Source organism: Polypterus senegalus, chromosome 2 (genome assembly GCF_016835505.1).
Source record: "Polypterus senegalus isolate Bchr_013 chromosome 2, ASM1683550v1, whole genome shotgun sequence".
NCBI lineage: Eukaryota > Metazoa > Chordata > Cladistia > Polypteriformes > Polypteridae > Polypterus > Polypterus senegalus.
In genome coordinates this window covers 43097079-43123917 of record NC_053155.1, presented here as the reverse complement: position 1 = coordinate 43123917, position 26839 = coordinate 43097079, and the positions used below count along the sequence as shown (strand labels likewise).

General features: G+C 35.9%; 1 protein-coding gene across 1 annotated transcript in view; it reads right to left on the bottom strand.

The window, feature by feature from the left end:
* Positions 1–288: 288 nt before the first annotated feature.
* Positions 289–26839, bottom strand: part of tbl1x (transducin beta like 1 X-linked) — a 312413-nt gene continuing 285862 nt past the window's right edge. The window contains exons 7-16 of the mRNA XM_039743583.1: positions 22071–22212; positions 18658–18721; positions 17093–17190; positions 13986–14046; positions 12323–12444; positions 11661–11735; positions 11226–11353; positions 7731–7896; positions 2497–2598; positions 289–1794 (exon numbers count right to left, since the gene is read on the bottom strand). Of these exons, the coding sequence (XP_039599517.1) occupies positions 1768–1794; positions 2497–2598; positions 7731–7896; positions 11226–11353; positions 11661–11735; positions 12323–12444; positions 13986–14046; positions 17093–17190; positions 18658–18721; positions 22071–22212 (985 nt within the window). The 3' untranslated portion in view covers positions 289–1767. The remainder of the gene's footprint in view (positions 1795–2496; positions 2599–7730; positions 7897–11225; positions 11354–11660; positions 11736–12322; positions 12445–13985; positions 14047–17092; positions 17191–18657; positions 18722–22070; positions 22213–26839) is intronic.

The following is a 26839-nucleotide window of genomic DNA, read 5'->3' as shown; positions in this document are numbered from 1 at the left end:
GACTTCAAGATGTTTTGGAGAAATTAGGTGAACAGAATTGTGGCGCTTTAAGGGTCTGAATGGCTTGTTCTTGTTCCGCAGCAACACAGAACACAAGAAAATAACTCCGTAAACAAACAAACAACAACACTGGCATTGCCAAACCTGTAATCAATGCACTTTAGGTTTCCATCATGACAGTAAACACAGGATGGCTCCAAATTCCAAATAAAAACAATTTTTCCGTAAACACCTTCTATTAAGTGAAGTTGCTTTTTATGAACACAAATTGTTCGTACAAAGTGTGGATTCATATATTTTGTTTTTATTTTACAAACTTTACATTCATGAAATTTACATCCAGAAAGGGGTTCAGAATCTTTTAAAAAATAAATTTGTTATCCAAACTTTAATATAATTTCTTTTGCTTTCTTACATGCCAGAGTAATGATTACTGGTTTCCTATGCTTGTAATAAAACACAAGTCCATCAAAAATATTGTGTTAACTTGATAAAGGCTAAATAAGTGCCTATTCTTTTTGCTTTGAAACTGAAATGAACATTTTATAAAGAGTCACCCATTAATTGTATTTTAAATTCTGAAGCATTATTAAATAAATCTGCCTTAGAGAGCTATCATTTTGGTTGATGACTCCCTCCATATTCTGTACATTCAGAATATCCATTTCTGCAGAAAAACTGTTTCTTCATTGTTATGTCAAAAAATATTAGAAACTACTGTCAGCTTACTTTGATTTCAGTTAATCATCCATGAACAACAGAAGTGTACCTTGTATGTGTATGCCCATTTGGCTGTTTTGTACACTGATAAATTGAAAAATGCGTCCAACCGTTAAAATGGATCTACCATAAGAGCCTAACTACACCTCCCGAAAAATAAACACATGCCTGTGTTTGGTAGATTTCATTTCACATCTATAACAGTACAGGCATTTAGTTTAAAAGTGGAACTGATCCATTAATGGAGAACACAAGAGAAAAAAAAACACAAAAAAAACACATGATCAGCAGAATTGCCACTCTGCACTACTTTCACTAAAATAAACTGATCTGTTCATTTAGCCTATTCAGGTCCAAAAGTCAAGGTGCACATAAAAAATTATACTTTATTTCCCAAAAATACACTGTATTCTTTCTTTGAATTACAAGGCTCCCTGTATAAAGCTCCATATTTTTCTGTGCCGGGCAAATCTTCTCTATAATATTGAAATATCCAGATCCATGGCCTTAAGAAGTCAGCAACCCGTGAAAAGTTTTTTTTTTTTAATGGTTATTTCGGTCATGGCAACTTCTTCAAACAAAGAAGTAAAGCAAAATGACCACACTGGTCCAGGATGTAAACTGCAATTTGCATACAGGAACTGCATGCAGATCAGTAATGGAAATAAGGAAACGTGACATTTGCTCTGTCTTCTTGTTGCAATCCTTTGGGAGGACAAATGAAGCTTTCAAATCAATGATTAAATAAAAATTAAACTCCTGCCTTGTTTTGGTACATCTGCATTTTTTTTGGCACAACCTTTCCAGTTCCCAATTTGCAGGTGCGATCAATTTGAATTGACACAGCTTGTGTTTCTGTGCCACCTAGAACCCTTCAACTTATCTACTCGGTTAGTTCCAATGTTGAGCAGCGAGATCCAAAGATTAGGATGAATCACTTGGTGCAGAAATTAGGGTTCACTGTAACCGTTCCAAAGCCGCAGCTGCGAGTGCTTCCTCTGTCACATTCATCACCAGTCCACACAGTAAACAAGTGTGTGTGTCATGTTACTTCCGAAGATCAAGGACACAAACCTGGTTATACATTCAAATGAAAGAAAAGTTAGAAAAGTCGCTCAGTCTAAGCCCCCATCAATACAGTGTTTTAACACCCAGTTGCATTTCACCTCTGTTTCAAAATGAAATCTGAAATGAAATCATTTTGTGTGCTTGGCCTGGTATAAGCCAGGGCCGTAGATCTCTGTGAACCATACATGCTTGTGTTGGCACTGGACTGTAGTGACATGTCTGTTACACATGCATGTAAGAATTTTACTAAAGTATGTACAAGTGACAATAATACAAATATATCTACTTTTATATAAAGTTTCAGGTCAAGACTTCACTGAGGCCTCTGATGTTTTAGAAAGATCTTTTTCCTTCTGCTTTACAGACAGCACAGATTTGTTAGCAGGTCAACAACCACATGCAAGGACAATATGGTCTGCTACTTTTCTGTAGCCAGCTGCTCTGCTAGTTTTCAAAATGATGCACTGCAGCATCCTTAAAAAGCTCCAGATGCAGATGAACAAAATTATAGCTTAGGACAAGAAAAAAGTAAAGAAGAGACAAAGACAGTCCTTGCAGACAAAGGGAGTTTATACGATTATCACAATAATGTAAATAAGATGTGAAAATTCTACCATTCATTTCATTACGATGATGCTTGGTTTCAACAAGAAATTCCACATTCTATTGAAAGAAACAATTTTTAAAATGACTTTTGGTGATCCTTACCGATCCATCTGATGCACTTGCTCCAACCTTGTCTCCCGTGCTGTTCCAACAAACTTCAAAGATTCCACCAGTCCCCCTATAGCTGTGCACTAGAGAGCCACTCTTTAAAACAAGACAGAAATGCTGAGGTTTAGCTTCTCTGTTTCACACTATCTAATAATTGCAGTCAAACCATGGTTTGACACATCACACACACACCTAGGAGTACAAGAAGCATGTGCACACTTCAAGATGAGCAGACATACCTACACAAATGACAAAACACACACAAATAGTTTGGCTCTCAGATGCCAATGAATGAAGGTAGTCGTCAGCTATGTGATTTTGAGCTCTTGCTGTGGAGCACTGGACTGCAACTGGACCCATATATTCAACATATCCATATATTTTGGTCACAAAGGTTTTGGCAAACCGGGTCAAACTCAAAGAAATATTCCACCCAAAAATTATATTTTTTATTACTTATCACATGTAGTTTGTATTAATGACCAAGAAAAAATGTTAAGGTCATGTTTTTGTGGAGCATAACGTTTCTGAAAGAATGGGAGCCAATGGTGACCAATGCTGAACAACATCAAACAATATAAAAAAATCCATGAAAAAAATCTAGCAGGAACTCGTGTCACATAATCCACATGTCAACTCATCCAATCATACGCTCACAATGTGTATTTTTTGCTAAAATACTGTTATATAAATATGTAAAACAGAGGTAGTTCATAAACAAGAAGCCCCTTTACACGGGTTGCACGTTTGAATTGAAAACTGGAGTCAAGTCTTCAGTTCAAAGGCGAGAGCCCATGTGAAGCTGAAACAGGTAAGTGAAAAGGATTTAACATCACCCCAGTATATGGCTGAACATTTAAAAGCACAATTTGTTTGCTAAATTCAACAGACTTAAAACAAAATAATGAATGTCTATAAATATATACTATATGCTCATCTATTAACACATACATGCATTGGACAAAATAAATACCCTCCAATCATTTTCTTATGGTACAGGTGCCACTCTAGAATGCTCCAGAAGTCATCAGCTGGGTTTAGATGTGAAGACCAGGAAAGCCGTGCTTACGATTCCTATTATTACCATGCTCATCAGTCTTTCTTTGATAACTCATGCCCAGTAATTGGAAGAAATGGATTTCAAGAAAATTCCATTACCTTCGGCATAGCATGGGTGTCACTATTCTAAATTCCTTTCTATTTATTGCCATTTTACATGCCCTCTAAAAATGGTTTATTTGTAACCTTGCCAGGGAAATGCAACTCACACTATAACAAAGCCAACTGAATCTTTCAACAAAGCAAGGAAGCATTTTAACCTGGTGACGCCTTCTTCCTCACATGACACACATCCAGTGAGGGATTACATATATCAAAGGATGCTTTTTCCCCAATTGCACAACAAATCACTACTTCAGTTCATTGCATGGTATTAACCACATTTTACAGTGGAAATAAGGTACAGGTAAAATTCCGCTAAAACGAATATCTTTACAACACCATTTTCATTACAACAAAGTATTTTTAAGGTCCCAACAGTTTCCCCATATGACACGAGTCTATAGAAATCTCGTTAATACGAAGTACATTCAGCAGATACTTTCATTACAATGAAGTGCCCAAAAGACCTTGAAATGCCTGAATGAATCATCCACAGAGCAGTTAATGTTGTGGTTGCAGCTGAATTGTGCACAACAATCCCCAAACAGAAACATTGTAAAAACATTTTTTTTCTTCAAACTTTACTCGTACTGGTTTGGTTTTTTTTTTTTTGCTGTTTTTGTTTTTGGTGGTTTTCAGTGATACCTTTTGCTTATTGCTCGTCACATTTGAAAAACATCCATTGGAATTTAACTCATTGTCACCCACTTATAGAAATGGCAGACACGAAAAAACAACAACAGTTCATATTAGAAAAAAAACTTTTTGTGGCTTTCGATTCTGGCAAAAAGAAAGACATTGCCAGTGAATTCGGAACTTCACCATCGACACTGTCAACTTGAAAGACCGATGAAAAAAAGAAAAATGTCGGGTTGCAAACATATGCGAACTGCTGCATTTGAAGACATTGAAAAATCCATTTTTACGTGGTTCAGTAATGCTTGTTCAAGAAACATTCCTATTAATGCACCACTTATTCAAGAAAATGTGAGGTTTCTAAACTCTCTTGGGACCTCTCCAAACTGGACAACACGCCAAAGAGTGTCCCGAGGTGCAATCACCGCGTCTGTGGAAGACTGTTCATCTGTTGCTGAGGCAACAGCAGGCTCACAGCTCTGCTGCATCTCACCGCCAAAGCAAACAGAAAAGATCTCAATGGGTGATGCAAGGAACATTGTAAATACAGGGCACATGATTACTTTGCCACTAACCTGGCTACAACCCTGCCTTACTGCTGTGTATAGGAGACTGGCAGATCACGCTAAAATAAATAACTGTGCTGTTCCTGTTTCAAGCTGAATAAAGCTGGCTTTGCTAAAGTTCTGAGACTCGGCATCATGCTTTGGGGTTGAAGACAGGGACTTATAGCGTGACCCCCGATATTTTAGGATTTGCTTCTGGGGCATTTCGCTACAGTGCTGTGAGCCTGCTTGTTGCCCTGCCTCGGCAACGGACAATCTTCCACAGATGAGGCAATCGTGCTTCGGGACGCACTTCGGCATATCGCCCTATTGGGTGGGGGTGGTGCCAAAAGAGTTCAGAAATCTCACAATATGAAGAAGAAAAAGGATGATTCTGCGTCTGATTGATAACTGTGCTGCCCACAACATGCTTCCATATTTAGTTAATGCTCGTGTTGAATTCCTGCCACCCAACTGCACAGCAGTGCTTCAGCCATTGGATTTGGGCATCATTTGCACCCTGAAAGTGTATTAGCGCAAGGAAATGCTGAGAAGAATTCTCGTCAGCATAACTTATAGACAGGAGGAGATTAAAATTAATGTGAAAGAAGCTACTGAAATGATTGCAAATGCCTGGACACAAGTTAAAGAAAGCACTATAGTGACAAATACAGAATATCATTACTACGGAATTTTCATTACAACAAAATATTGTCTAGGTCCCTGGCACATCATTGTAATGGAAGTTTACCTGTATGTACAGTGCATCCGGAAAGTATTCACAGCGCATCACTTTTTCCACATTTTGTTATGTTACAGCCTTATTCCAAAATGGATTAAATTAATTTTTTCCTCAGAATTCTACACACAACACCCCATAATGACAACGTGAAAAAAGTTTACTTGAGGTTTTTGAAAATTTATTAAAAATAAAAAAACTGAGAAATCACATGTACATAAGTATTCACAGCCTTTGCTCAATACTTTGTCAATGCACCTTTGGCAGCAATTACAGCCTCAAGTCTTTTTGAATATGATGCCACAAGCTTGGCACACCTATCCTTGGCCAGTTTCGCCCATTCCTCTTTGCAGCACCTCTCAAGCTTCATCAGGTTGGATGGGAAGCGTCAGTGCACAGCCATTTTAAGATCTCTCCAGAGATGTTCAATCGGATTCAAGCCTGGGCTCTGGCTGGGCCACTCAAGGACATTCACAGAGTTGTCCTGAAGTCACTCCTTTGATATCTTGGTTGTGTGCTTAGGGTCGTTGTCCTGTTGAAAGATGAACCGTCGCCCCAGTCTGAGGTCAAGAGCGCTCTGGAGCAGGTTTTCATCCAGGATGTCTCTGTACATTGCTGCAGTCATCTTTCCATTTATCCTGACTAGTCTCCCAGTTCCTGCCACTGAAAAACATCCCCACAGCATGATGCTGCCACCACCATGCTTCACTGTAGGGACGGTATTGGCCTGGTGATGAGTGGTACCTGGTTTCCTCCAAACGTGACGTGTGGCATTCACACCAAAGAGTTCAATCTTTGTCTCATCAGATCAGAGAATTTTGTTTATCATAGTCTGAGACTCCTTCAGGTGCCTTTTGGCAAACTCCAGGCCGGCTGCCATTTGCCTTTTACTAAGGAGTGGCTTCTGTGTGGCCACTCTACAATACAGGCCTGATTAGTGGATAGCTGCAGAGATGGTTGTCCTTCTGGAAGGTTCTCCTCTCTCCACAGAGGACCTCTGGAGCTCTGACAGAGTGACCATCGGGTTCTTGTTCACCTCCCTGACTAAGGCCCTTCTCCCCCGAATTCTCAGTTTAGATAGCCTGCCAGCTCTAGGAAGAATCCTGGTGGTGTCGAACTTCTTCCACTTACGGATGACGGAGGCCACTGTGCTCATTGGGACCTTCAAAGCAGCAGAAATTTTTCTGTAACCTTCCCCAGATTTGTGCCTTGAGACAATCCTGTCTCGGAGGTCTACAGACAATTCCTTTGACTTCATGCTTGGTTTGGGCTCTGACATGAACTGTCAACTGTGGGACCTTATATAGACAGGTGTGTGCCTTTCCAAATCATGTCCAATCGACTGAATTTACCACAGGTGGACTCCAATTAAGCTGCAGAAACATCATGGCAAAGGCTGTGAATACTTATGTACATGTGCTTTCTCAATTTTTTTATTTTTAATTAATTTGCAAAAATCTCAAGTAAACTTTTTTCACGTTGTCATTATGGGTTTTTTTTGTGTAGAATTCTGAGGAAAAAAATGAATTTAATCCATTCTGGAATAAGGCTGTAACATAACAAAATGTGGAAAAAGTGATGCGCTGTGAATACTTTCCGGATGCACTGTATATGCCTTGATTCAACCACAACAACCCATTGTCTGATATACTCTGCTGTATATTCTAAATGAATCCTGCTTCCACTCTAGACTGACATTTGCCTGTCTGTTTAACTTGGAATTTAAATCAATGGATGGACTTTACTGTAATTTTTTTTTCAATTCTCTTAGAAAGTTGACAATATCACCTTAAGACACTTTTCCTCGGAAGAGATCAGAAAAAATGGTAGTCTTCATCAATGAACATGTGCCATTGCTACCACCCCTCTCACAAAGATCTATTCGTTGAGACATGGCAGTCAACAGCATACTTGACTTTGAGCATGATGGGATGGTAATATCTTAATTATCTTATTAATCACCAACTTTCAATATGATTTGTATCCCTCATTTACTCAAATGCTTCATTTATCTTGTCAGGTACCCAAGTGCTAATTACATGTGTGTCTATAAATATAGGTTTAAGAAGGACATCAGGAAAAGAAAAAAAGAAGTAAAGTTTTGCTAAACACAACTGACACACAAAAACTTAAAGATGACATCTTACCATTGTATTCCATATATGAACACACTTATCAAATGAGCCACTGGCCAAGTACTTGCCATCTGGACTAAAGGCAACGCTGTAGACAGGTTCTTGGTGTTTGGTTAAAGTGTGGATGCAAACTCCTCTTTCTACATCCCAGAGACGAACAGTAGAGTCAAATGAGGCACTAATGAGAGAGTAAAACAAACATTTAATGCACCAATTTATTTCCCTGTTACATACAGGCAAGCCCAATGGTTTTGAACAAGTTTGATCAGATTTTCTAAAGCATGTAACTTAGAATTTGCACTGAACTTGTTAACAAAAATATCAGAAAAAATGCATAATGCCTTAAGATCACAAACTTAATAAAATGACAGTGTAACCTGTACTTTAAATCACAAAATATAAACTACAATGAATCATGTGTGTGTATATAGATTGTTGACCTTAGGCTCAAACCTCCAATAGTTTTCGATAATGATGCAGTACCTCACAGAGTTCAAAAAGCATGATAATGAAATTAAAGTCACCAGTAACTGATGATTGGTCCCTCTACACATGCTTGCTTTGCTGAGGGATTGTGGAGTGTCAGTTTTCACTCAATAAAAATGTATACTCAGAGACGGCATGGCTGAAATTTGTACTTAGGAAGCTGGGAATTAAAGGTTCTGCCTTTCCTCTAGTGACATAGTTTATAGCACAGCTGCATGTGCTGCCAGATACAGTCTGTGACATGTGCTGTCATCTTCCCCTCCCGATGGCAAATACTCCCTGAAAATGAAGAGGGCACTTGGGGATACAAGCAGTTAAACAGCTTTCTATAGCTAAACAGGCAAGTGCTAATATGACTGAGCTTACTGAGGGTGCTGTTGTTTACATTAAGCAACAAGTGTACATCAAAAGAAAATGGTGATTAATTCTTTAATGGGCAGTACTATTTCTCACCATGGCTACATATTCATCTGTGTCAACATTACTTTGTTCCTTTTGAAAGAAAAAAAAAAGACAAAAACAAAAAGGAAGCCACCAGAAGATTTATAGAATTTCAGTTAAGACCTCATGTGCTCGTTCCTATCTATACAATTGTGAAAAGTTGAGACTGTTGTAACCTGAGACCCACCTGTAATATGAAAAAAATATGACCAGTTAAAAAATTATAGCGAAAGGTGTATCCATAGTAGTAGTAGGAACTGGCTCTTTTTTGCGAAGCTGCAAAAACATTGTGATCGGCAGTTGCTGCCGCTGCTTCTTTTTCCGGTCGAAGAGCAGTTTTTAGGCGGTCATGACGTCATCGACCTTGTTTCAAAATTGGACCGATCGAACGGCGTTTAGGCTCAGCACCAGCCTTGGAAGAAGGAGCACATTTGGGAGCCATTGCAGAGGGTGAAAATTGAAACGAAGTTCAACACAAAGAAACCACAAAAAATCTCACACACAGTACAGTGTAAAGTAAACCGCTCTGGCGAGAAAGTTTGAAGCGAAATGGCCGCGACAGAGAGACAAGGGGAGATGCTGTGGGATCTGGGCATCAGTCAAAGCACCAATCACTGTCCCGATTAGAAAGCGGGAAGCTGTGATTTGTCGTCTCCCTCCCATGTACCAATCACAGACCATGTTACAACGCACTTAGTCACCAAGCTTGTTTTGTTGTTCTTAGACTAGGAAATACTACTACTATATTTAAAAACCCGCAAAGTCGTGAATCCGCAAAAAGTGTATACTAAACTGTGCTTCAAGTTATATAATAAACAACATTAATAATAATTAAAATATTTAATAAATCTTTTCGGCACATCTTTCAAATCTACTTGGAAACACTGCCAGAAACACAAGTAAAGCAGATATTCATGAACACAGTGTCCGCAACTGCAGCTAACAGCAAACAGCTCCCTGGGCATGCATGCACAGTAATTCAGAAGTGTACTTAAATCATCAACTAAAACAGATGGTAACTGAATATTGCAATCTTTAAAATATTTTTTGTCAATGTATATTTTAAGTAAAATTTTATTTTGATTTAATGTAGCACAATATAAACTCAAATTACATACACTTATGTTTTTAATCCAATATTTAGTTCTTGTTGAACCTTACTCTTATTGCTCACAAGTGCTTGCTAAAAAGTGAAGCATGTAAGTAAACTTCTGCAGTCCTAACAATTTAGAATAGCATCATCCATGATTATCAGTTTAAAACTTATCCTTAATGTAGGTGTCTTAATTTCAGTCATAGCATGTGTGTCTCCCTTGATATGTTAAAGCTGAAAGGCACTAATAAAAAGACACTGAGAAAGAAAAAACATTATTAACTGTAATGATTATAAGTATTTAACTCAAGAACTGTATTTTGTATTAATCATGATGCAGAGAGCTATATGATTTTTTTACTTCTATATGATTTGATCTTCAATTAGGTAGAAAAGGAATTAAGTTTATCCACAGAATATGAGACTGGCTTGCATTCTTTTATGAGAAAATGCTGTCCTCTTGATACTAACAGAACATCCTGTGATATTATAAATCAATGTGATCGTTTTCTTTACTCTTGCTCTAAAATATAAGACAAAATGTCATTTATGAATTAATAAATAAGGATTATTAATCTAATCAAACAATTATAATATAATGAAGATATTAAAAATAGAAGAATGTAATCTCTTTATAACTAATGTAATGAACTATAAGAAACTGCTTAAATTGGTCTTGTGTGTGTATACGGAGAAGGGCGTATTCCTTAGGAATGCAAGTGCTTGATTGCTCTTTATTTTGGTATACTCCTGTATGTCATAAATCAGTATGTAACTGTAATTTACAGCAATCTATGTATAACCTCAGAATTAACAGTCATGTCTTTCTTTTTGGCTAATGAATAAGCTAGGTAATATAAAGAGGAATTTTTTCTTTTAAGCAGGATTGTCTGTTCAGACCAGCCAGTGGCACTGAGGTTGAGGGGGTTGTAGGGAGGGGGGGGGCTCCATTCTCTTCCGAGGCATGGGGGTGGGGGGCTATAGTCTCTCTAACTCACCAAGAATAAAGAAATAGCTTTTTATTTTATATTGGTGTCCGTTTCTTTGTCGTTCCTGACTTTCAGCGACCACAACACATACAAAAAAGACCCAAACGGAGAAAAAAGTACAACAACAATATTTTTAAACTAGTAAATATTTTTTAAAGGTACAGACTGAAGTGGAGAACATGTAAAAATTTGGATTCAAACTTACCTCACCTAATTTGGCATTATTTAGTTTAATTTACTATGCAAAACAATTTGGTTAATATCGATTGTATATAGTGCTTTTTGAGCGAGCAAGATATCTTAGATTACAAAATAACATGCACCAGTTGTGATTAACCTTCATAAAGGTCATAATTATATCCAATATTTGCTACTTTGAGAACCCAAAACATGTTATAATCTTTATGCAGAACAGTTAAAAACATAGCAATATTTAGCTTTGCTTTCAGACCATAGCGAGAATCAACAGTGCTCCAGTCCTTAGGGTTTAGATCATACCTGGCTAGCATGATGTTGGAGCTTGGATTGCTGGTCCCAGTGCCTGTTGGACTCCATTTAATTGTATAAATTTCTTTATTATGGGCCTGTAGATCATGTACACACGTATCTTGCTTCATACTCCATATCTGCAGAATGTTCAAATATCAAAAAAAGTGAACAGAATATGTTGAAACCGTGTGTGAAAAACTGAAGGAAAAATGTTAAGCAAAATATATAGCAATTACCTAGGTAATCAACAGACATAAATATTTGCAACTTTTTAAAATTATTCCTTTAAATACTTCAAATATCTAATCATTAAAAGTGATTTTTTACTGTTCGTAGGACTGACTTCCTTGCTTTCCTTTTTTTGTGGTGGTTTCTTTTTTCTCTAAATCAGACTCTGGTCACCCACATAAAAGAGAGTGCTTTATTCTCAGTTACTATGCTTACTTTCAGTGTCATGTCATCAGAGCATGATGCCAGCAGGACACCAGATGGATCCCATTTGATTGCGTTTACTTCATTCTAGGCAAGTAAAATGGAAAAAAAAAAACATTTAATCAAAATAATTCATAGCACCAATAATGCAAAAACAGAACCAAGGAGGAATATTTCAGAAAAAATAAAAAAGTACACAAATAAATAAAAGTAATGTGAAGTGTTGACAATCCTTTAAGAAAAAGAGCATGAACTATGAGTTTAAAAATAAATGTGTTAAAAGATAAGTTTTTTGTGCTTATTTATTTATTTATGTATGTATGTAATATTCCTCCAAAGAGAAAAACCTCCTAAGCTAAACTTGTAGAAAGAATAAGAGGGCCCAAGTGATAACACACAATAATTTAGTAAACACGCTAAATTCACAGATCTCTTTACAAAGGCAGCAGTGAACCATTCATTTAATTAAAGTTAAAAAGTTAACAGCTCTAAACTATTTATTTTTCTATGTAATTAAAGGGACAGAAATTCCTGAAGTATTTACTGTAAACTGTTTTAAAACGAAATGGAAAGGACACTTAATTTTAGGGAATAAAATTGTGCATTCTATAATCTTTTAGCTAATTTTCTTTGAAACCAAGTGTCTAAAGAAATGTTCAAAATTTTCCAGTTACCGTATGCCCTTGAAATGTTTTTACTGGACGGTCACATCCCAGTCGACATACATGAATGCACATGTCAGTACTACATGAAGCAAACGTAGTGTTGTTCTGCCAATCCACATCAAGAGCAGGAGCTATCAAAGAGAGGGGAAAAGGCACATCTTGAAAACCAATTCATATCCAGTGGTCCAGAAAGTACTTAAAATTAAAATAAAGCTAATTAAGTTAAATTTGCTTATGTTAATGAACTAATAATCTGAGTTAGGTTTATAGAATTGCACTCTGGATCATTGGTGTCATGCCACTTTCAAATCTAAATATTGAAGATAAACGCTTTTCAACAGCATATTTTAAATCTCTGATACCAATTAATTTACAGTTTTAACCGGGAACACAATAGCTGGGTAATATTTTAAATCACATTTAACTGTGCTTTGGTTACTAGACAGAAAACAGATGCAATCTAAAATGTAATGAAAAACACTATACAGGTGGCAGCTGCTACAGTGTACTGTATGTGTCAATAATTATAATGGCATTAAATTAATGAACACCTTTAGAGACTCATTTAGAGACTCATTTGCTTTCCTTTTAACCTTTCTTATATTTTTCACTAAACACAGAATAGTTTACCATCAAGAACTATTGTGTTGTCAATGAGGATCCTGAGGAAGGAGTTGTAGCAACTATTCTCTCAGAAAGTCAAATGACTATTCATCAGACACTCCGGGTCCCTAGCACATAATTGCCTTTTTTTTCCCTAAACATCACAGCCACATAATACTGAGATGAATCATTGAAGTGACAGATTCAGTAAGTGTTTATTTTAAGTCTAAAACCTAAAGCTTAGGGGAAACGTGATAGACATGGTTAAAATATAAAATATTTATATTTATATAAAATGTGCCTATAATTTTGCCAGGTTATTTTAATGTAATAAGCCAAAAATATAATAAATCTGCTTAGTTTAATATGTAATTGCAAGACAAATACTTTAATTAATAAAATATTAGAAGACCCATCATGGTATATTAAAGGTGAAGAAATATACAAACAGGTTTTTTTTTTACTTCACTTTGCATTCATGGAAGGCAGCTTCCAACAAAGATCACTTTTGCTGTATGAACAGCTGGCCCCATTATTAACTGCTGCTCCTTAACTGTAAATATACTTACAATAAATAAACTCTCCAGAACTACATTTGTTATTTTTTACAATTCACAAACAGCATATGTATTTCCTGGACCTTGCTTTCTATGTTTCCTTACAAGATGACTGCAATGTAACTTTCAAACAGTGAATTATGCATTTCAGTAAATAAAAGTATGAACCTTTAGTCCACAAACAATGTTGCTGACTGATTTTTAAATACTGTAGAATACAGTGTTTTATCAATCTTGACACTTCTTTTAACTGAATTCTCTGAGTCTAGGGCAAAGGAAGGAACATCAAATTTCATTTAGATTTTAGGCTGACATAGAGATAGTAATTATCTTAACTTTCATTATAAAACAATTTACAAAAAAGAAAACAAGGGAAAGCAGGGTCTCTTATGTTACTGTTTAGTATCATCACCTTATGATGATGTACAATTGTTCTGTCAGCATTCAAAAAGTGGTGGGAAGTCACCTCTTTCTATATGTATTTTGACCTTACACATAATCTCCACACATACCTGAGTGGAATGGAAACTGCTGTTTGGCCTCCCCTGTGTGCGCATCCCAGATGATTGTTGTCTGCATTGGAAAGAAATTAGTTTTTATAAAGCACACTAATATTTCTATTTTAGTCATTAATGTTTTAACATAGATAAAAATTGACAAGAACAAAATTTTATTTGTTAAATCAGCACATAAAACATACAGATGTTTCACATTTCTCCTGCAGAATTTGCTGGGACAATCCAGAAATTCTAGTTCTTTTAGTAGCTGCAACTCATTCAGTCTCTAAGGTAAAGCACCCCCAAACAAATACATTATTCAGCTGTAATTCAGACATGGGGTGACATGTTTTTAAAGAGATTTTTGTTTGCCAAAAAATAAACATTTCTTATTTATTCAGAAAAATTTCACATGTTCCGTTTACTTAGCAAACTTTTGGTTAACACTAGAATCCTTGAAACCAATGAAAAAAGTTGTAATACCGGGTCACCTTAAATTCCCTTGCATCTCTTCATCAGTTTCTTTGTTTTGCAAATATGTCAGTCATCATAAGCAGCCTTCTATCCCATCCCTCACCAATGGAGCTGAAGTTCTCCCAGCTCAAGTCTCTTTATCTGGGTCTGGGTGTGAGATGCCTGGAATTGTATAGGGTAAATAATATATTTCATGTGTGTTCTGTGTGTACAGCGATCCCTGTAAATGTAGGATGACAGGAAATGCAAGGCAAACAAACCTTTTTCATGTTATAGTAATAATTGACAAAATGCTGACCTGAAGTGTGTAATGTGTGAAGACTGAATTCCAAATATCAAATACACAATTTCAGAAAAGGTATAAAAAAAAAAAGTGCTCTTTTATTCAAGAATAATACTGAATAACAAAAAAATTCAAGTGACAACAAGATACCAAGACGACATGAATCATCAGCATTTGTGTGTCTGCTTATATCCCTTCAAGCAATATCTTTTACAGCTAGCAAAAATGTACATCGCGTGTTACAGACTCAAATCAAATGTTTATTTTTAATTATATTAGTAATAATAGCAGCTCACTACTCAAAACAGGAACATCGGGGCTCAAACCCACAAGCTCTTGATTATAAAGCAACCATTTTTACCTCTACACCAGGTAAGCAGACGCGTCCTTTTTCTGTCGATTGATATTTACATTTGATATTTGGAATTCAGTCTTCACACATTATACACTTCATTTTGTCAATTATTACTATAACATGTTTCTGTTTTAGTTATGTTTTCATCATTTCTTGCCACGCATTTACTATCATTCTATATTTAGCTAGATCGGAGTAGCCATGGAACACACATGTTCCAAATAATAATACAGTGATCCCTTGCTATATCGCGCTTCGACTTTCGCGGCTTCACTCCATTGCGGATTTTAATTGTAAGCATATCTAAATATACATCACGGATTTTTCGCTGGTTCTCGGATTTCTGCGGACAATGCGTTTTTAAATTTATGGTACATACTGCCTCAGTTGGTTTGCCCAGTTGATTTTATACAAGGGACGCTATTGGCGGATGGCCGAGAAGCTACCCAATCAGAGCACGTATTACGTATTAAATAAAACTCCTCAATGATATACGATATTCTTCCCACGCGGTGCTTCACATACTTGAAAGCCCGAACAGCACGCATTGATTTTTGATTGTTTGCTTTTCTCCGTCTCTCTCACTCTCTCTGACCTTCTCTGCTCCTGACAGAGGGGGTGTGAGCAGAGCGGCTGTTCGCACACTGGCCTAGAGGACACGGACGCGCCTCTAAAAAATGCTGAAAGACTACCTTCACATTGCTCCGTTCCTTGCAGCTGCTTTGCATACTTAAAAGCCTGAACAGCCCTATTGATTTTTGATTGTTTGCTTTTCTCTCTCTGTCTCTCTCTCTGGCATTCTCTGCTCCTGACACGTACTCCTTTGAAGAGGAAGATATGTTTGCATTCTTTTAATTGTGAGACGGAATTGTCATCTCTGTCTTGTCATGGAGCACAGTTTAAACTTTTGACTATAGGGTGTTATTTCATGTCTAGAGGGCTCTAATAATGTTAAAAAAACGTATTTTGAAGCTAACTGCGAAAATATTCGAATTATAAATAAAGAATCCTACTTTGCGGAAATTCATTTATCGCGGTAGAGTCTGGAACGGATTAACTGCGATAAACGAGGGTTTACTGTATATTATTTACCCTGTACCAGTGTATGCTCTCCAACATGACCTGAAGAAATTCTAGGCTCCTCACACCCAAATAAGGTGTGATGGAATTTAAGGTGGCCCAGCATTACGACTTTTTTTGTAGGCTCCAGGGCTTCTAGTGTTAAACAGCAGCATTTTTCACATTTATCCTCCTATGTACTCCAGTCTTCCTCAGCGAATTCCTTATAGTAAATTCACGACAACTGAAACAGCCACTTCAAGAAAGGCTTGTAAATTATTTGTGACCATGAAGTTCAGTATGATTTCCTGGCGTACTTCAAATCATGACACAGTTTTGTCTGACAACTAACTTCTGAAGGATAAAAAAAAAAAGTGATAATTTCCTCGACTATATGTAATGGACTGGTGAGCCTTTAGTAAAACAAAACTAATTCCATGAACATCATTGGATGATTCCTTTTTTTTGTGTAGAGCTGAATCATCTGGTAATTTACACATACATTTTAACAAAATCAATGAATGCTGTAGCAATGTGTTTTATACATAAACAAAAATGATAATTTTCAAATGTTATTTGTTTGATACTGTTCATGTATTTTGTCCGACTTATTGAGGAACAAATATTTTTCTATAAATTTCAGCATTCAATAGGATACAGTGTAAGTAAGCATACACACTATTCATAGCTAGTCCAATTAAAAAAGTTCTATAATAATAAATAACTAAATACATGAGAATAAAGGGCGTATACTATAATGTGGGCTCGTGTTTTGTCATTGAACAGCAGAGATAGAAAACTACAGCGTGAATTATTATACCATGCTCAGCACAAGCTGATAGGAAAGCAAATAGACTTTACCACAAATACTGCACTTTACAATTACTTGACTGTTAAATATATTGACATTCATTTAGTACTGAAATCTCTGCTGGGAAAGTATAAACATACCTTATCTACACCAGCGCTGAGAATGCAGTTTCCCTTTTTATTCCATTTTAAAGCAAATATAGGACCTTTATGCTGTCCCAAGGTACTTGCTAGGTTTCCTAAAATATACATTAAAAGGTAAGTTCAAATTCAATCCAGAGAAATGGATACTCACATAAATATATTAAAAATTAATTACAATACAATACAAAGAAACACTGTGGGCTTTCATTACTGTCAGTGAAACCCTTTAGCTACAAGACGCAATGGCTTGAAGGCATCTCAATATTTCAATGAAGTTCTTCCAAATTAATATTTCAAAATTGAGAAAGAAAAAAAATTACAAAGCAATCTGTATAGTTGTTATAAATGCCTTTTCACCCTATCCTTTTTTAAGATGTGTCAATTATAATGATACAACATGACTCTTGTACCAAAATCAATTTCCTTTTTTGAATAAATGTTTAAACTATACACATCAGGTACATCATGTGGTTCTGAAATTAAATTTGAGAAGATAGGATGAGAGGACTACATGAGGCTGCTGGTTATTGTTTCCATCATTTTCTTACTCAAAGGATCCCATCCTTGCCTTAAATGTACCACGCTACCCCAAAACTTGTTTCAGCTTCCAGCATTTACTGCTACAGAACCTTATTTTCTATATCGCTTTAACTTTTTTTTGGAATGACATTTATTCACCTGTTTTTTTTTCTCATTACTTAAAAATGTCATATGTCATAAAATACTGAAGGTTAATTGTTCACCTGTAGTCTAGTGTTTTCAAAAAGCCTATGTCTGTAAATAACATTTCACTGGAAACATAACTAAGCAATCCATAGTTTGTTTTTGTTCAACTACAACTGTATTTATATAATTTCAAACTAGACAATTATTTGCTTTTTTGAGGTCCTACAATGAGGGAAGACAGGCAGACTAATCCTTTCACAAATAGAGGAAAAGGCCAATACAGGTTTGGAAGAATTTCAATAATTACATTTCAAGCATTGAAGGAAAGAAAAAAAATCTAATTTACGACTTACACAAAGATTTAGTTATTTAAGTCAATGACAACCTCTGCAAGGCATTATCAATTAAAGACTGACAACAAGCTTGATCACTAAACTGTATGCATAGCATAGAAGAAAAAAGTTACACATACATATATATATACAATATATTACATATACCTGAATATATATATATATATATATATATATATATATATATGCACTGCATAAGGAGACAATGCTTTTACTGGCAGTCTGGGGGGTAAGTTATGGTCACAGGACACCAGATAATATGGACAATAAGGTAATAAACACATGAACACTTTACTTTTGTCAAAGGGGGATTAGTTTGAGATTGCCAGGAGAAAATGAAAACTTCACACAGGCTGGAAACACTGGTACCTGTGAACAGTAAAGTAGCAATGGTAGCTACTATACCTCCAATCCACCCCAAAGGCAAATTTGTTCATCGGAACCAATTGATATTTGCTACAACTGGTCCGTCTGATCATTTGACTGGTAGCAAATCAGAACACTGCCAATTAAAATCATAATGTCAAAAAAAAAAAAGGGTACCATCTTTTGTCCATATTCTTGCAAATCCATCATATGAACCTGTAGCCAAAAGTGTTCCATCACTCTGTAAGAGAAACAAAACTGTGTTTAAGACTTATCATTCATTTAATTATTACAATATACATTACTCTTTTCTATCAAATGATCATAACAATTTGGATTATTTTATAAATAGCCAATACACTGATTTTAAATTTATGAACCATTCTCTATTCAGATGGAGCAGAGGTATTAATCTAAGCAAATGTGGTTGATATGTAATTTCATCAAGAATCAAAAATAAGCATCAATAAACTTACTGGTGATGAACAGGAACATTTAAAAAAAAAAATATCTACATATACTCAATATACGTTACCCCTGTGTCATGCATATGTAAGTGTCTTAACAAGAAAATGGAAAAAACAAAGATGCACAAAGGTACCTTGAGAAAAATGTTAAAAGAAAAAGAAAATTAATAATGATCACACCAAATATAATAGAGGCTGGTACTAGTGATATTTTCATAATGAAAATGAGAACTAAAAATGTTGTTTTTCATTTTACAAGAACATGAACTGAAATTAAGGCAAACAGAGAAACTAAAACTAAATAAAAATTAGTGATATGTGAACAAACTAAAATGATAATGAAAACTGTGTAAAAACGAAAAAAACAGCAATAGCATTTTTGTTCAATCCGGTTTAGTCATGCAGAGGGGTTGTTTGAAGGTTGCCCTGAGTGTTCACTAAAGTTGCGCTGTGTACTATGCGGTAATCTTGTACCTTGGGCTTACTATAGTCATGTGGAGCAACTTCCATAAAGGACCGCTGTTGGTTGAGTACATTTGGTTCGCCGAGCTGAAGCAGTAAGCACTTGTGGATGACGATGGCGAGTTTAGCACAGATGTTTGTAGGTATAAAGCGAGAAAGTAATATGTGGAAATACTTTAATTACAGCACAGATGATAATAAAAGCAAATGTAACATGCAAGACGAAGAAAAGAGTCTCGGAGTTTCAGTGCAGGGCCAGCTTGATCAGTGCTTAATGAAGTCCAGCACTTCTCTGGCACCTTGACTGCACTTCATACAAGGGCATGCGGTCTCATAACATAAATTTGTCCACTGGTCTGTGCTATTCTGTGTGATTCCAATAATTATGATCATTTTTATAATTGAAAATCTGAATCTGCGCATTTCCTGATAAAATATAGGGGAGAAATACGAGGTGCGGCAGCAACGGGACAAGCCTCACCTCACCTTGGACTGTGCTATCCCTCACACACTGGGTTGATTCATGCAATTGGCACGTGCCTGTTGCTGTCTCTCTGTATGTCGTCAATATAATGTTTGCATACGCGTTTATTTTACACCCTGACTTTCCACAGTCTGGTTAATATCTTAAATGAATGTGCGTGACATATCTAGTCTTGCTAATTGGACATAAAACCGCAGTGAAAAGGCACAAGGTGAGGCAGAATGTACTGTGCTACACTGAAGGGGGCGGATTGTGAGTCCAACAGGTGCTCGTTGCTGCTATTCTTCTGCGCAGAAGCTCACAGCACTAATACATTAGCAATATCAGAAAGCATCAAGTGCACTGCAAAGGTACGTTTATTTTTATTTTTTTGTTCAGACTGACTGCCAAAATGGAAGATTAAGACTTTTAAAACTAAAGGAAAATAAGGAGGACTTCTACAAGAAAGCGACAGAGATTTTCATGGAGAAGGATGGATATAATTTACAAATAAAGGTAAGATCATACACAGTTTTCAATTTTATAAAAAATGGGACCAGACTAAGAATAAAATCCAATATTTAAGAACTAAATTTTAACCTTAAATAAAATATTATTTTGTTTCTCTTATCATTTTGCTGAACAGTCTGTAATAAAATTGATTAAAGCGTCAGAATTAAAAGCTTTTAAAAACAACGAAATATTTAAAAATTTAAATCCGTTTTTTTTTTGTACACCACTCTATACTTTCATTTATATTGAATGAGTATGAATTGGGAAATTGCAATGGTAAATTTAGAACACATGGAGGGTGCAGAGAAAATGCGCTATCGTCACTCTCTCTTGCCTCTATAAATGTAACGTTCTTTTTTAGCCAAATATGTGCCTTACCTATATGTGTGTGTAAAGAATGCTGATGAGATATGAAACATAACCAGCAGTCAATGTGCATGCTGCCAGTTGCATAGTGAATAAGCTATTCTTTTGGGTTTATATATTTGAAAATCTGACACTGAATGAGTCCGTGCATCACCAGCCATGTACCTCACTGTACATCAGTGCTTCAGTACTGCAAGCAGAAATTGTCAGCATACAGTCTGGTGGCGCCAGTGGTTGAGGACCTTATCTATTCATTATGCCACTTAATCTGTCTGATTATTGATAGTCAATTTATGTTTAACGGCATTATGAATTGCGACTGTATTTTGTTGACTGAAACATAACTTGCATTGAAATATATGTGTAGGCCAGCATTTTTTGTCTCGCAACCAAAAAAAAAAAAACTAGAATTGTATTATTAATATTATGTAAAAAAGCCAGAACTAAATAAAATAAGAACTAAAATTGTAAACACAGAACTAAATAAAAACAAATATTGTTGACTCCACTGAAAAACAATGAAATAAAAACTAAAACTACAATTAATATCAGAATTGAAATATCACTGGTACTGCAACGTAATTGAAATACAATTAATGGCAGCTTGCATTATAGTTCAACTCTAGAAAGGTTAAACTGTTCAAAGAGTATGGTGCACTTTAAGCTGTGTGTAGGAATTCACTGAGACAGTTTTGGCTATGATTTTCTTTATGATAAAATGATTGAAGTACTGGACAAATGTTTGGAGATTATTGTTAAGCATGAAATATATTCTTTGCAAAAAAATAAATTTGTGCAATATACTGTTTTTTTTAATTAATGTTTTCAGTGTACATTAGATTCTACCATTATGATTATTTTTTTAATCTTCCTGATGCATCACCCCACTACCACACATTTTGCTTAGATTTAGAGTTGTATGCTTAGCTACGGATATTAAAAAATGCAAATCATCATTTGTTGTGTAAATAATTTGCTTAATTCACCAGTTACCAGTACAGACTAGACTGTGATTTGTTTTTAAAAGCAATATTAACTTCTGACTTTTCCATTTCTAAGGATATACATGGCAATTCTCATAGCTCACATTGGCTAAACAGATTGATTTACGTAATGAGGTTAATGGCTGTGCCATTACGAATTTTATTTTTGTTTATGTTTACTATGTACCAGGACAATCTGTCAAAAGAAAGGAACAAACTTATTCGCCAAGTACAAAACTATGGTTATGTATGAAAACCTCTCAACTAACACTTTCACCTGCATAATACACCCATGACTGATTGACTATCCTCCTTAACAAACAAAGTTCTACTCACATTCCAGTCCAAGGAGGTGACATCCTTATTGCTTGGAACATCTTGTCCACCTTCACGTATACAATGCCTTAGGACCAGCTGAGTAGAGCCACTATTCCCATTTTCATTCAGGTTCCATATTCTTGCTGTAGAGTCTCCTGACCTACAGGAATACACATTAAATCAATTAGAACAGCAACTCATGATAAAAATCCAAAAACTAGGGTCTATAAAACATAAAAGAAATGGAAGAAGATAATTTTATGTGGTAATGGGATATTTCATTGTTCCGACTTACAATTGCAGGGATCAGGGTTCACTTATAGTTGGAACAGCTATTTTTTAGTGTGCCATGATGTTTCTAGTTCTGTCTTCAGTGCAATATTTTTTTCACATTCCACATGCTGGAGTAGAGTTTTAAAATGAAATATTTGTATATGGATTTTATCTTTTATGATAAAATTTGGACATCTTTCGCATATCTAATACAATTAGATCCATTATAAAATGAAATATGAAATTATACATATGTGACACTTAATTAAAAATATCTTTATTTATTGCTAAATAACCAAAAGACAATGCAGTAACTTGTGTCCAGGTAATTCATTTGCACTTCAATGATGGTAAGCTGTCAAGGCCCTGAGTAAACAAAGCTGCCCCAAATTATAATGCTCGCTCCACCATACATCACCATTGGAATGTTTTTATGTTGGTTTATGGTGCCTTTTTAAATGATACAACCTTAGTTACGTCAATCCACAGAACATTTTCCCAATAGTGTTGTGGACGTGAAGGTGATCTTTGGCAAACTTCAGGCGTGGAAAAATTTGCTGCTTTTGTTTGGATAACAGCAGTGTATACCTATTCAATGTTTTTTGCAACATAAACTCAAGAATAACTATGTTATTTACTTTGTAACCCTTTCCAGCTTTATGCACATAAAATACTTCTTGATGGTCTTTTGAGATCTAATTTTTGCAAGGCATACTTAACATCAGCAGATGCTTCTAACTCTAGCCCTAATTCTTGTGAATAACAACTTCAAATGTTTTAATCTCTTTTTCACGGTCAAAGATTCTCTAAACATCACCTCCAACCCCATGTCATTGATTGGACTCCAGGTTTACCATCTCCTGACTCCAATTCACATTTGCTGAAGTCATCAACCTAGAGGTTGTTTTTTTCCAACCTACACATGTGTTTGAATGATGTATTCATTATGCACAAGAACAATATAATACTTTTTGTTCTATTAGTTAGACTGTGTCAGATAACTTTAACTTAAAATATGGTCTAATCTTCAGCTATGACTAATTTACACATAAATATGGGGATTTCCAAAAGGTTCACATGCTTTTACTTGTCATTGTACTATGAGTTTTATTTATTTTTTTAAAAATATACTCATTAGCCCAATTTATTATACATGTGACTTATGTGTATCTGTGAAATCTAACAAATGGCACTTCTAAGAGATTAACCTTCTTAGAGCAAATTTACCTTGAACAACAGTTTAGATGTACAAATAGTATATGGTAGTAACTGCCCAAAACAACTGCAGCACAGAAAGAAAATTTCAATAATGTGGGCATGGGGGGGCTTACTGATACCATTATCAATTAAACATAGCAATTCCTAAAACTTCAGCAGAGATGGTGCTTGTTTTGACAATAAACACTTGATTTAAGTTTTACTGTGGATGAAAGGTTGGACATAAAATAGAAAGACAGAGAACTTCATTGAAAAGACAGATATTGCAATTGGACTTCAAAAACTTAAAACATCTTCACACCTTACTTCAAAAAAGCTATATTAATCTTCTGCAATGGACAGTATAGAAATGGCCAGTGTATTTACAGTCCTTTTGAAATTTTATCACTAATTCTAAAATTCTTCCATAGTAAGGTCCTACATACTGTATGAACTATGCATCTTTGAATGTTGACTTTGAGGAACAAATACTACAATTGTAATCTAGCAACCTAAATTCAAGGTAATTCCTGCTCTACATCAGTGATCGATCTATAAAACTGCTATATTATTTTGACTGGCCTGACCTTAGAAAAAGCATGCTGCTATGCCAAATGCAGGTAGATCGGCAGGCCACTTAGTGTGCATTTAGCAATATAGTTACGAAAAATTGTAGTAAACACCCCACTCCTTGCAAATCCCTAATTAAAAAGATATCTCTAGGAGTTAGATCACATCATTTTAGGGACTCAACACTTTTTGAAGATTGTATGGGAATAAATACCTAACTTTCAAAGAAACTCATCAACTTCTAATATACAGATGAATTTTAACATGTCCCAATTATTGTTAGTTAAATTGTATATGGTAATTATTGAAGGCATCCCCTTAAATTTATAATTTAGCAAGGCACCCACCCAGAGCTCATCTTACAAGAGAGTACAAAAATACAGGGTGGTCCAGATCTAATTATGCACATCCAGATCGTCTGGATGACTTTGATTTATGTGGGGACGATTCAAGTTCGGCACGAAGATGATTCTTCATGTCATCAGTTTGCACACTTCTTGATGGTCTGGGATTTTTCTAGTGATTTTCTACGTAATAAACTTAAGTTATAGCGTAATGAAAATTGCATAATTAGATCTGGACCACCCTATAGTTAGCTGTCTTAGCAGTGAAGGTCACCGTCTAATACATTCCATCCTAGGATGTAAGTCTACTTTCTCTTTTGATAACAGCTTTTTTCACCGCATTACTGGAGTTGTAATGGGTACTAAAATGGGACCTAGCTATGCCCAAAACCTACAACAGTTCAGTAGAAAAGCATTTTCTTCCCGTCTAGACTTTGAACCAGATTTATACAAAAGCCAGCTACAGGAATTCATTAACACTAGAATTACCAGAGCCAACAAAAAAACTTGTGTAAATTCGGCCCACCTTACAACCCTTTGCACCTCTCCATCAGCGTCTTTTGTCTTCTAAATGTGTCAATAAGCCCAAGCAGCCTGTTATACCATCCCCCCACCACCTCAGAACAGACAAGAAGTTCTCTCAGTTCCTGCCTTGATTGACTATTTGGGAATGAGCTAACCAGAATTGTAAGGGGAAATAATTTGATGTGTGTTCTGTGTCTATAACAGTCTATGTAAACACATCGTTAAAACACAAACATTTTTCATGTTTTAGTAATAAATGACAAAATGAAGCCATGAACTGTATAATGTGTGAAGGCTGATGGCCAAATATCCAATAAACACTTTCACAAAAGGTACACGTACAATACGACAGCTTCCGTGGTGCAGTAGTTATAACTGCCGACATATAATCCAGAGGTCGTGAGTTCGAAACCAGCTTCTTGGCAAATTTACCGTTTTGAGTAGTGAGCTATTCTTACTGTTAATATTATACAATAAAAACATACATGTGATTTGTGTCTGTAAAAGCCGGTGTAAATTTACAGTACTTGTAAAAGTTAGCGTTTTTTTTTTTTTTTTCCACTTTTATTCTCTCAGTCACGATCACGACACTTTATCTGAAATTTGTAATAACTATAGATGTGAGTGCTGTTTTGAGACAAGGGAACTGGAAATTCTCTGATCTGGAGGGATAAAAGCTGACACACAAAAGCTGGTGAATCTGCCTTCTTTATATCTGACTGTCACTTGAATTGTTTTTATTCAGTTTTATTGAGTGTTCCTGCTCACGCTGAATTAGTATGCACATTATGGTCCATGATGTCAAAGCCGCACTGACAAAAAAAAACAAAACACAAAGACATAGGTATTTACGAACTAATTTTATGACCTGTATAGTACATTTTGGAAAACATTGTGGCACAGATGCAACATTATTCTTATTCATTTGCATGCCTTATTGCGTTTGTAATCAGTGACCGGGTTTTTTTTTCCCCCGATCTTGCCAATGCAGTCTCCTCATTTTGGTGCATGGTGGTGTTTCTTTTGTACTCCAGGACATGCAGAGGAAAGAATAGTACAGAGAGGTCAGTTACGCGCTATATGCAATTATCAGATTCAAATGTTAAGAGTTCACACAAACCCAAGGACCATCCTTCCTACATTTACAACACATGTACCTGTTGTAATGTACACACTACTCTCTATGCTTTGGTTCCTATTACACTGAAGGAGCACCTGACACTGACCGAGTTCACTTTCCGGGGTGAAGCGGCCGTCTTGGAACAGAAGCTTGTTGATGTTGCATTCTCTTTTGCTTTATCCATCGCCTTTTATTGTAAGAAGCGACGCCGAAATTCCTCTGCAAGGTGAACAAAGAACACTCTTCTTTTCCCAGTGGCCCCCATGCATGCCTTGTACAGTACATGTGCATTGATTGCCGTCAAGTCAAGCTTGTTATAGCACACAGCAACCAGCCACCAGCGTGCTTCTGCTCTCACTGAATAAGCTCATGCCATCTGTCAGCGCAGCACCGGGCAAAAAAGAAAGAGACAAATATATGTGACATTTTGAAGAAATCATTTAATGACCTGAATAGTACCAATATGAAAACATTGTCACACTAATGCAATATTATTTGAAAAGCAACAGCGTCAGATCGGGTGTGAATTTATACTGGCTCTTTTAGTTGGAGTAAGATCAGAATTGGGGGGGTGAGGGAGAGCGTGAATGTGACTGAGAGAATAAAACAGGAAAAAAAAGCAAACTTTTAGAAATACCATACGTTTACAGCTAATCTGACACTGTTCTTTTTCAAATAATATTGCATTAGTGCGACAATGTTTTCTGATTGGTACCATTCAGGTCATAAAATGATTTCTTCAAAATGTCACATATATG